Genomic DNA, 12,471 nt, shown 5'->3' with positions numbered 1-12,471 from the left:
AGGTGAAGACAAGTTGTGGCTTAGCTATGAATACCCCCCACTCCCATGGTCAATTGCCTGCTGACATTGGGCAGGTTCACAAATGATTAATGACCACTAAGATGCAGTAATGGAGGATAAAAGGCGCCCATGGAACCATATCACATCTGAAATCACCTGCTGGCAAGTGGACAAGTGCAGCCTGGAGTAACACTATCTTTCTGCAGCAAAAGAAACTTGACCTCTGGTTGACACTTGACCTAGGCAGCACAGCGGAGATCGGGACCTCTCCATGCGAGGTAATACAGTGTTAAAAGAAAGACTTGCATTTATATAGCGCCTTTCACAACCTCAGGATGTCCCAAAGTAGTGATGACCAGATAATCTGTTTTTTTGTGATATTGATTGAGGGATAACTATTGGCCAGGACACCTGCTCCTCTTCAAAATAGTGCCATGGGATCTTTTATGTCCACCTGAGAGAGCAGATGAGGCCTTGACTTAATGTCTCTTCTGAAACCTCTGACAGTGCAGCACTCCCTCAGTACTGCTCTAGAGTGTCAGCCTAGTTTATGTGCTCAAGTCTCTAGAGTGGGACTTGAACCCACAACCTTTTGACTCAGAGGCAAGAGTGCTACCCACTGAGTCATAGCTGACTTGAAGTAACTGAGAGGGTGGATGAGGGTAGTGCGGTTCATGTTGTGTATATGAACTTTCAAAAGGCATTTGATACTTTATCACATAATAGACTTGTTAGCAAAATTGTTAGCCAATTCGAAGCCCGTGGGACTAAAGGGCATTGGCTGTGTGGATACGTAATTGGCAAAGGGACAGAAAGCAGAGAGTAGTGGTAAAATGGCTGTTTTTCAGATTCGTGGGACGTGTGCAGTTGTGTCTTCCAGGGGTCAGTGTTGGGACCACTGCTCTTTTTGATATATATTGATGACCTGAACTTGGGTATACAAGGCATAATTTCAAAGTTTGCAGTTGACACAAAATTCAGAAAGGTAGTAAACAGTGAGGAGGATAGCAACAAACTTCAGAAGGACATAGACAGACTGGTGAAATGGGCAAACACAAGGCAGATAAAATTTAATGCAGAGAAGTGTGAAGTGATTCATTTTTGTAGGAAGAGTGAGGAGAAGCAATATAAACTAAATGGTGCAATTTTAAAGGGGATGCAGGAACAGGAAAACCTAGGGGTGTACGTACACAAGTGTTTGAAGGTGACAGGATAAATTGAGAAGGCTGTTAAAAAGGCATACGAGATCCATAGCTTTATAAATATAGGCATCGAGCACAAGAGCAAGGAAGTTATGCTAAACCTTTATAAAACACTGGTTAGGCTCCAGCTGGAGTACTGAGGCCAATTCTGGGCACCTCCGCTCAGCCTTTCAGCTTATCTTTCTATTCCCTTTACTCTCATGTACTCGTCTAGTTTCCTTTTGAAAGGATTTAAGATATTTGCCTGAACCACTTCCTGTGGTAGCGAGTTCCACTTTCTAACCACGGTCTGAGTAAAGACGTTTCTCCTTATTGGATTTTTTGAGTTACTATCTTGTATTTAAGGGAAAAGGAAACTAAAAATCAAGTACCTCCAACTACAATGTCCCACACACCCTTCACCTCCACCCTCAGCACAATGTCCCACACACCCTTCACCTCCACCCTCAGCACAATGTCCCACGCACCCTTCACCTCCACCCTCAGCACCATGTCCCACGCACCCTTCACCTCCACCCTCAGCACCATGTCCCACGCACCCTTCACCTCCACCCTCAGCACAATGTCCCACACACCCTTCACCTCCACCCTCAGCACCATGTCCCACACACCCTTCACCTCCACCCTCAGCACAATGTCCCACACACCCTTCACCTCCACCCTCAGCACCATGTCCCACACACCCTTCACCTCCACCCTCAGCACAATGTCCCACGCACCCTTCACCTCCACCCTCAGCACAATGTCCCACGCACCCTTCACCTCCACCCTCAGCACCATGTCCCACGCACCCTTCACCTCCACCCTCAGCACAATGTCCCACACACCCGTCACCTCCACCCTCAGCACAATGTCCCACACACCCTTCACCTCCACCCTCAGCACAATGTCCCACACACTTTAGGAAGGATGTCAAGACCTTCGAGAGGATTTACTAGAATGGTACCAGGGATGAAAGACTTCAGTTATGCGGAGAGACTAGATAAATTAGGGTTGTTCTCCTTGGAGCAGAGGAGGTTAATGGGAGATTTAATAGAGGTGTTCAAAATCATGAAGGGTTTTGGTAGAGTAAATAAGAAGAAACTATTTCCAGTGGCAGAAGGGTCAGTAACCAGAGGACACAGATTTAAGGTGATTGGTAAAAGAACCGAGGTGACATGCGGAAACATATTTTTACACAGCAAGTTATGCATTGCCTGAAAGGGTGGTGGAAGCAGATTCAATAATAACTTTCAAAAGGCAATTGGATAAATACTTGAAAAGGAAAAATTTGCAGGGCTATGGGAAAATAGCAGGGGAGTGGGAATAAATGGATAACTCAAAGAGCCGGCACAGGCACGATGGGCCAAATGGCTTCCTTCTGTGCTGTATCATTCTAGGATTCTACATCGTGTCTTCATACAAGCATCTCTGCAGCTGCAACAGATAGCAGCATAGCTTGTCCAACTTAATTTACTATACAAAATAACATGTGGGAATGATTACAATAAATTAATTTCCATCTCTGGTAACAAATTAGAGGAGAAATGCTCAAGGTATCTGTTATGGTACCAACACCTCATTATCTACCTGTTACTACTCCTGTCTGGACACGTTTCTTTCTGGAGTTTATTATTTTTCTGGTCTTCAGTTTGTTGAAGTGTGAAAATTTCAGGATGGGTTGGTCCAATGTCATGGACCTTCACCAGCTGCCACGTTGGAAGCAATCACTAAATATATTCGGTTTTATATACATTTTGAGTTATTCCCTTGATTGGTAGATGTGTTTTAATTGATTTGTGAGGGCTGTTGATGTGTGGTTGCTGCATCTGATTAGTTTCAAGTGTCACAACTCTACGCATCGTAGATGTGATAGCAATCTGTTTCAGGAATTAGGCAAACTTGGCACCACAAAGATTAGAAATATGGAAATACTTAAATCATGCACCTCTACCAGTCAGCCAAGCGATAACACAGTTGTTAAGAATGCAGTGGAGTATACAAGAACATAAGACATAGGAGCAGGAGTAGGTCATTTGGCCCCTCGAGCCTGTTCTGCCATTCAATAAAATCATGGCTGATCTGATCTTGGCCTCAACTCCACATAAGATGTATGAGATGGCCAGCAATTTGATGTATTTCACAAGTAGGTCTGATTGCATGACTGGAGACCAACATAGTCATGATTAGAACACTCTAGTTCACAATGCACTAAAAATTGTTTTCTAAAAATGTTGGCCGTGGATTATTGTTATCCCACAACAGAACGACCATCTGGGCTGGTGACCCACCTTTCCAGTCTCTGCCCGTACATTTCTGTGGGTGGTAGGAGCTGAGCAAATGTGACTTGCTACTTCACAATTCCTGCTCGAGGAATTGTCTGGCAGCACTTTGTCCTTGTCAGATGAGGCCACTCCGAAGTTACCCTGCCTGTTTTTATTGCCCCTCCACCCTTTTTGTTACCCTAGGCACAAAGGCAGCTGGTTCAAGAGTATAGATACTGGGCTATTCTCGAGTCTGGGACTTTTGATTGGTCTGATTTTGTGCACTATCTCTAGCGGTGGGTTTAGATGCAGTTAAGTGTTAGCTGTTGAATTTGAAATTTTGCAAAGAGGAAAAAATTGCACAAAATCCCAAGTAAAGAAACTGGCCATTTACAGTACTTAGAAAAAGATGATTTTTTTTGTTTTTCCTGCTCATTTTTTGGTTGAAGAAATATTTATCTTTTTCAACAGGGCACTTCTTTGAAACAGAGTTACAGCATGAAGGTGCCTGAGAGACAATATTAGACTAGTGATCAGAATAGAGGTCTCACAAGGTCAGCGAAGAGGAGCAAGACCAGGCTTAGGTATGCAAGTGATTGTGAGGGATAAAGAGAAAACACTGCCTTTTGCAATCTGTATGCTTGGGCCAACATGTGCTAATGGTAATCTAGTCCTGTGCATAATGGGCCAGAAATTCGGGTCCCCACGGGTGAGTACGCACTGTGTACTCACCCGTAAGGCCAACGGAAGTGCCGGTTTCGCGCATGCACTGGGCGTGCGCTGGAAACCGGAACTTCCGTTCTCTTGAAGGAAGGGGTTCGGAGGTCAAACGCGTGCGCCGGAGAGGCAGCGCGTAGACCTGGAACTTCGATTTTTTTTTTATAGGTTTCTCTGTGCGGTTAAGTCCCTAGCAGCTGCGCGTGGAAAAAGCAGGTGCAAGGCCTGCTTTTAACAAGGTAAGAGGTTAATTAAGTAAAATTTAAAAAAAATTTCCACACGTTTATCATTTTAAAATACTTTAAAGAAAGGTAAGTTTATTTTTAGCCCCGTTCAGAAATTTAAATTTTTGTTTAAAATAGTTAATTTAAGTAATTTTATAGTTATTTTAAAAATGTGATTTAAAAAAAAAAAATGTATTTGAAGTTTTACTTAGGTTTTGGGACCAATCTCTAGTCATAGATTTGACAGGTCTTCCTGTCAAATCTATGAATGGAGATTCCCTGCTCCGATTGGCTCCCCATGGCCCATGTGATCCCAGGGGACGCTGCAAACTAACTGCACCCCTGGGATACGCGAGCACTGCACACCGGCAGCTGGAGGAGGCCCAGGATCGGAATCCCACGCGGCCCACAGCACAACGGTAGGCGCGCTATGCAAGTGCAGGTCGGGGGCTTGCGCCCGCGGGAAACCTCCGACCTGAATTTCTGGCCCATTGTTCTCAATACAGGTGTGCTATATCATTCATACAAATATGTGCATCATTAAGGGTTCATCACCTTTTTAAAAAAAAAACACATATAATTAAGGAATGTTAATCCACTAACTGCAAGACTCCAAGAGCTGCAGTCAAGATTGAGTTATGTTGGCCACAACTGAAGCTTTCTTAATTCATAAAATACTATATATTGATCTGTGTGCGCTACAGGAATGATTACATTTTCCAATTTTAAATAATTGTTGCTATTTAGTGAGAATGTGGAGTGGAATGACATGCCGGCTATGAAATGGACAACAATGGAAAAAAAAGTTTGAAAAAGCAGAGGCATAAAGCATTTTTTTTGCATGCCATCTTGTATGTGTTCTACAAATGGAGATTCATACCACTTTGGCAGTTCAATTTTGCTACACCTGATGAAGGTCAAAATAATAGGCCCAAACATTTTGAAGTACTTAATCTTCAACAAGATACACATGTTGGTAAACAAACACTTTAGTAGCAACAACTTGCGCTTGTGTAGTGCTTTACCATACCAGTGTGCTTCAGTGGCAGTGCGGAAGACTGGTGAGAACAGATAATTGAGCAGGAGTTGATGGGTATCTAAAGACATGGTTGAGGAAATGAGCTTTGAAGAAGTTTTTGGAGATTGGAGAGATATCTAGCAAGGTAGGCCAGTTACAAACATTAAGTCCAGGGTGAGAAAAAGCCTTTCAGTCCATTTTGTCTGCTCTGTTTGATTGTTGCACCATGGACATCCCACCCCTCCCTGCACCACTGTCAGCACTACCACCAGCTGGTTATCCCTCCTTCTAAAGAGCACAATGTTCCTGCCCGTACTTCTCCTGGGTGAAAAAATCACGTACTATTAATATCTCTCTAGCCCTCAAAGTTCTCAACAGATATTGACTGAACTCTCTGTTAAATGTTTCAATTCGCCCCCCTAATCAACTGCCTCTGGAAGAAGTTCCACATGTCTACGAATCTATCATGTGATTTTTTTTCCCTAATCTATAACCTTACTCGAGTCTAACGAATTTGAATTATATCCTCCAATCCTATCCTTACTGGCCAAGGTAAATTGTTTGCTTGCTTCAATGTCATCTAAAGCTTATTTTACAAGGCCTGTGTTATGGTCTTTCCTCAGTTTTGTTTCTCCAGCAAACATATGTTTAGTTGCTTGAGCCTTTCTTTTATAACTTAGTCTGGAATTATTCTTCTCTGAACTCTTCCAACTCTGTCCTTTTTGAGATATAGAGTGACACAACCTGCATGCCATATTCTAGAACTGACCTCACCATATTTCTAGAACTAGCCTCACCATATTCTAGAACTGACCTCACTATTGCTCTCCGCAATGTCAATATGAATGTTTCTGGCTTGAAATGAAATGCTGTCCAGCTGTGTCTCAGGATGTGATTTTCTTTATTAATGACTGTCTTGCATCAATAAGATGCTACTGGGTTATCATTATTATCACCTGCATATCCTCTTCCGTTTCAACCTCTGCCTGTAGAAGGAAGGTAAAGTGGCTGAATGGAAAGCGCGCTTACCATACAGCCTTGGGTGTGCTACCCAATTCAAACCCATTGATAGGTTTACATAAAGTACTGAAATATATGGAATGTTTATTTATTTCACAGTAGGACCTTTTTGTGTTACATATTTACTGTTAATTGTTCCTAGATGAATTAACCCTACATTTATCCATATTAAAATTCACCTGTCATACCTCAACCCATCTGCGCAATTGGTCCAAGTGTATCTGAAGATAATCTATTTCTTTTCTACTCATTATATGCCTGCACAGCTTCATGTCATCAGCAAATTTAATACTTTGTTGAATATCATTTACGACTATTGCAAATAGCAGGGGGTCCCAGAACAGATCCCTGTGGAACACCAGTAGTTACTTTTCCAAGCAGAACACTTGCCATTTTTTCACCACTGTGCCTTCTGTTGTGAATTCAGTGCTCAATTAATTTGGATAATTGTCATCTGTTCTACAAATCTTAACCATCCTAACATGAAGAATTTTGTTGAACAGTTTCTGAAAGTCATAGTAAATTACATCTGTTGGATTACACTCATCCACTAGCTAACTACCTGCAAAGAATTCCAGTAGGTTTGTAAGGCATGAATGATCACTGAAACCGTGCCGTCCTCTCTAATACCTGTGCTCTTTTAGATGTTCATTTATATCATCCTGTAGAATGCTGCGGAGTGGTTTTTCCAGCTGTAGATGTTGGGCTAACCAGCCTGGTATTGCTAGGTTCGTGTTTTGTAATGACACTGTAATCCTCCAGTACTACGCTAGTATTTATGGAGCTCTGAAACGTGGCAACTGTAGCAGTACTCATTTTTTTTCTTTAATTCCTTGAGGGTTTTAAAGGTATCCCATCTGGCCTAAGAAGCTTGTGGATATTTTATCTTTTCATTTTCTGTACAATACATTCTTTACTCATTTCTTTGTGTTATGGATTGCTTAGCCTGACGATGACTGGAAATTCACTTAGTCCTCCCTTTTGAAACCTGATTTGAAGAATCCATTCACTATGTATGTTATATAATAATCATTTGTAATAGTTTTACTCAATTTATAATTAAATGGACCCACCTAGTGTTTTTTGGGGTCCCCCTTGCTGTGCTTTTGTATTTTGTCTCTGTATTGCTCGTTTTATCTAGTGGTTTCTTTAGCTATCCTCCAATGCCTTATGTATGAATCCCAATTCTCCATATTTTTTTGTTTCCTTGAATCTGTTAAGTAATTCTTATTGCTTTTCAAGTTTCTTTTAAACTTAACAAACCACAACATTCTTGCCTATCAAAAGTGGAAGCAAGAAAGCTGTTGAGCAAGCTGACAGAACTGGCAGTGGGGAGCCAGGGTAGAGAGATGGTTGTAAGAGTGCTGGTAGTCCTTTTTTTTCCGAGATGCAGAGAGTGCGGTTGTTGGGCAGGAGATGTGAATAGTGAGGGAAATTAAATAGTCAGAGATGGCTTTGTCAGTAATTGAGACCTTTTGAGGTAGTGAGGCCTTGTGTGATGCAGTCAAAAGGGTGGTCCTGAGTATGGCTGGGAGAGGTGATGCAGAGTGTGGACAAGATGGCAGCGAGGTCAGAGAGAGGGTAGGAAAGAAGGGATATCAGTATGAGATGGGACTCTGCGACGAGAGCTTTAGCAGCTTGGGCATGAGCATGGAATGTGTTGCTGGATGGTGTGGCCTTGCTAAGAGCCAAGGAATGAATGTCGCTGATCCAGATTTCAATCAGGCCCTCAATATTGATAGTCTTATTAGGATGAGGTGAGTGATGTCAAGGAGGAAACGTTCTCGCCCTTACAAACGGAACCTCGCTACACTGGAAAAGGGAGGAGGATTGGGAAAATCTGAGAGAAATGAATGTGGGGCAAGCACAGTGGGTGGGGATGTTTGTCAGGCGAGGGGGATGAGGCAGATGGAAGATTTTACTCTGGGAGAGTCAGCTGTGAGTGCTGTGATTGAGGATGTGCAGCAGAGGGAATCAATAATAAACAGTTTAATTTCATACTAATCTGAAATACCCCAAAATGCCTTATTAAATGACATGCATAGCCCCAGTATAAAACCAGCAACAAGTGTTTTGTTTTCAGTGTTTTGGGAAAGAGTATTTGTTTCTCAATCTAAAGTTCATATGTTGATGTCTGAGGATTGTTTTTGCTTTCAGTATTCTATATGAACATGTTTTATTTAGTAAATACATTATATTTGGACAAATGTGGCATAACAACTCGGATAAAAGTGCAATACTGTTCCACAATCTATGCATATATCAGACATTTTTAACTTTCTTTTCAGCTGAGTTTCTTTTGTTACTGTGTGGTTATAAAGAATGTGTTTCTGGTTTTGATTCAGTGTTTGGATGCCAGCCGGCCCTGGCTCTGTTACTGGATCTTGCACAGCTTGGAGCTTCTGGGTGAGCCACTTGATAAGTGTACGGCATCCAAGTGAGTATACGCTGGACCTACAAAACATAAGATCACTTTCATTATTGAAAGGCCATTGTAGAACATTTAGTTTTGCATCATATTTTAAGTTTTACATATGTAGTTTGCATGAACATAATTTGTACTCAAACATGTTAATAATTTCCTTCGGCTGAATCTAGCAACCCATGTCCCTTCTACACCAACAAAGGATAACAGCCGTGAAATCTTAGTTTTAGTTCACACATAGGTACTGACTTGAGGGAGTTAGTGAGGCTGACTTTTGAGAGATAGTCCATGAAACTTTAAGCATTAACTGTTAATTCATCCAAGCATTCAGTTATAAAGCAAGCAGAATGAACATAGCTAGACAAAAGGATATAAGAATTGTAGTGACATTGCTTGATTCATAGTTGTACTTACTAGAAGTTAGCTTTTGTAGCTGGCACAATGTCAAAAAGAAGCAGAAGAACTAAGGTTAAACGAGGATTTGTCCAGCAGATGAGTATAACATCCTAGTATGTCTTGTGACTGAAGTGATGCATGATTGAGGTCATATTGCATCACATACCCAGAATAGAGGTATCTAGCTCAACTTAAACTCAAAGTTTTCTTGCAATTTCCTAACTCTTGGCTTCATGCTTGAACGTCATGCAACACATAGGCCAGCCTTGAAGTCTTCAGAGACTGCTGATGATCTGAGCTTTTTAATGGTGCTCAGAAGTGTCTCTCAATGCCTGTTTTTTGGACAATAATACATTGGCTAGCTCAGTCGTAGATGACATTGCTTTGGCTGACACCTCATGGTCCCATGGTTATCATGGTCCCAGATAACTCATGATTCTATTTCTTATTTCTAGGAATTCATGACTAAAGGTGTCTGTTATCAAGTTGTGTTGTTTAACTTCAAGACCAAAGCAGATAAGAAAGGCTTCACGGATCATTGGCTTTGGTTGATCCCATTCCTCTCTGCTGTGTAATGACGCAATCATTTGCAATGATTCTTTGAAATAAGTATGGACTAGTCTCCCAAATTATTATTGGGTTGATTAGATATCCATCCAGCCTTGGGGCATATTTTCTGCCTTGGTTGGTGCTTTGCAATGCTGCTATAGGATCTGACTCGCTGTTCTTGGGAATTTTTTTCCTGACACATTTTGGCTTCCCAGTATTGAGCCTATTGATTTTCAGTATTCATCCATGAGAGCTGGACTTCATGAAGGCTGGAGGTTTTATCTACCTCTGGAACGTTGGGCCACTCGATCAAGCCCGTTTAATGAAAAAAAATGGCGGCAGCCTCACTTCCACCCGCTTCTGACGCGGGACTCTGCGGCCACCATTTTGGTGAGGGCCATAGTGCTGCCGTTAGCAGCGCTGGCTCTAGACATGCAAATCTGCAGAGCGTGACATCGGACGTCATGCAACGCCGGCTTGATGCCACGCTCTGCAAACTTGGACCTTTGCGCTGAGTTTAACGCCGGATCCTAAGCTCGCTCAGAAAAGCGAGCGTGCAGCAGACTGACGGGCGCTGCCAGCACCACTTAAATAGACACACACATCTTTCAGGTAATTTTGCAGTTGAGCTTTTGGACTGGATTTTTTTATATTGTATTGAATTAGTGGCTTAGTGCAATAGATGTTAAAAGTTTTTAAAGTGTGCAGGGATGCTTGCAAGGCCTCGGATGGTAAAGGAAGGCCTCTGAAAAGACAGAAAATACTGGAAATATTCAGCAGGCCAGGTAGCATCCATGGAGAGCGAAACAGAGTTCACGCCTCAGGTCAAGATGCTGCCTGACCTGCTGAGTATTTCCAGTTTTTTCTGCTTTTATTTTAGATTTCCAGCATCTGCTCGCAGAGGGAAGGGGAAGACGCAGAAGCAAGGATGCAACCCAGACAGCCCCGTTCCGGCTGAGTTATCCGGGATGGAATCATCCGCCTGCAGAACCCGTGACCACATCCCCAATTCCCCTTTCAACATTAGTCCCACTCCTTACCTTCCCTCTGTCACTGACCATCACAGCATCCTCTTGGCCACAATGCTGAAATAAAAGCTACCACAAAGCAAACTTTCCAATCCAACTTTATACATTTATCCATCAATATGACATCAGGAAATCAACTCAGCATCTTATGCATTCTCTTAGTGACACTCTTGTGTGTACCTTTGCCTATAATACTAATGTCACGCTGCCGCATGGCTGTTGGAAGGCTGCTGACTCTCAGTGGGGGACACTGCAAATGGCTTTGCAGGTCGACCTTGAGGAGCTGGTGGCTGGGAGAGTGAAATCGAGTGACGGTTCTTCGTCTTTGTCTTCTTCACTCTCCTCTCCCTCTTCTTCATCAACCACTGGCCAGGCAGGCTGCATTTCTTGGCTGTGTGAAATGAGTAAGGCACAAGGGTAGAGTTGTGAGGGGAGGGTGGGAAAGCAAGAGGTGCATGCGAGAAGGAGGATAATGTATGAGGATACTAGCATTTTTTATCGTTTCAGCCCTAAGGGCTCAGCCATGCCCTTGCCAAGAATGGCCAGCACCGTTTCCTCCAAGGGGGTGAGGTGAAGTTAGGAATGGGGGGTATGCCTTGTGTTTTGTACAGGTTGTTGGTAGGTGAGTGATTGGGGGGGTGGGGGAGGTGTACATTGAAAAGTGTGTGAGGCAGGTGATGCAGTTGGTAGGAGACGACTTTTGAAGATGCATTCATTGACCTTGACCACTGGTCTGAGGTCATGAAGCTTCTTTGGGCACTGGAGCCAGGTCGTGCTGGCAGTGACGGCCTCGGTAATGTGGCCCCACATCATTCTTTCTGGAGGGCCTCCTGGCCCCTGTGGGTAGAGGACCTCTCTTGCAGTGTTGACCCCCTACACAAAGCTGGAGTGCTGCATGCGAGACCCTGGGTGCCCCTTCCCTGGCTTGCTGAGCCATTTGTGTTAGTGCTGAAGCACTTTTCCCATGGGCTTCTTGCTGTGAGTAGCGTCCGAAAACCAGCCTGACACAAATTTAGCACTGCGCTAGTGTCAAATAGCAGGCAGCACCAAAATACCAATGCTGCCTGTGCGATTAATTCCAGCGGCCGTTAACTGCAACCCGCAGTGGCACCGGCAGCTTTTAGGCGCACTCTAATTTTTAGCCCGTTATGTTTTGTAGTGCGCAAACTTGTGTTTTCCATTCAAACACATTTTCACGTAATCTGTAGATAACGCTAAGACAATTGCACTCCTACCGCTAGTCTCTATGCTTAAGAAATGATCTTTTATGAAGGATCTAGCGTTTTCTTGGCTCGTTCTCGAGCAGGAATTTCATCTTACTAAAAAAAAATCGTCAGGTTTTGAGGTAAAGGAAAATATTGCTCTTTGTGTCTAAATTGCTTGATGCTTTATGAATTGTTCCATGGTTACCAATTGACAAAATCTGCAATTCATAATTCAAGTAACTTTTAACCTTAAAAATGAGTTTAGTTCATGTACCACAGACATAGCTTTCATGTGGAGAAACCAATTACTTTTGCATATTATAATTCTATATCACCTCTATGGTATAGAATTTCATGCAGTCATTTCACTGGCATGTACTGTAGAATGGTGGAAACTGTCACAAGTGGTAGGCTCTTGAGTGGCTCGCTTCCACATTGATTCCT

The 12,471-nt window shown here is 42.8% G+C and overlaps 1 protein-coding gene across 6 annotated transcripts in view; it reads left to right on the top strand.

Moving 5' to 3' along the window:
• Positions 1–12,471, top strand: part of fntb (farnesyltransferase, CAAX box, subunit beta) — a 120,461-nt gene that overhangs the window by 44,419 nt on the left and 63,571 nt on the right. For all 6 annotated transcript variants that reach the window (XM_086003558.1, XM_086003559.1, XM_086003561.1 and 3 more), the window contains one exon: positions 8,770–8,861. In XM_086003558.1, coding sequence (XP_085859684.1) covers positions 8,770–8,861 — 92 coding nt within the window. The remainder of the gene's footprint in view (positions 1–8,769; positions 8,862–12,471) is intronic.

Source organism: Somniosus microcephalus, chromosome 12, assembly GCF_052327205.1.
Source record: "Somniosus microcephalus isolate GS21.2 chromosome 12, FLI_Smic_1.0, whole genome shotgun sequence".
In the NCBI taxonomy this organism is placed as follows: Eukaryota; Metazoa; Chordata; class Chondrichthyes; order Squaliformes; family Somniosidae; genus Somniosus; species Somniosus microcephalus.
The sequence above is the reverse complement of the archived record's forward strand: the minus strand, read 5'-3'. Positions and strand labels throughout refer to the sequence as shown.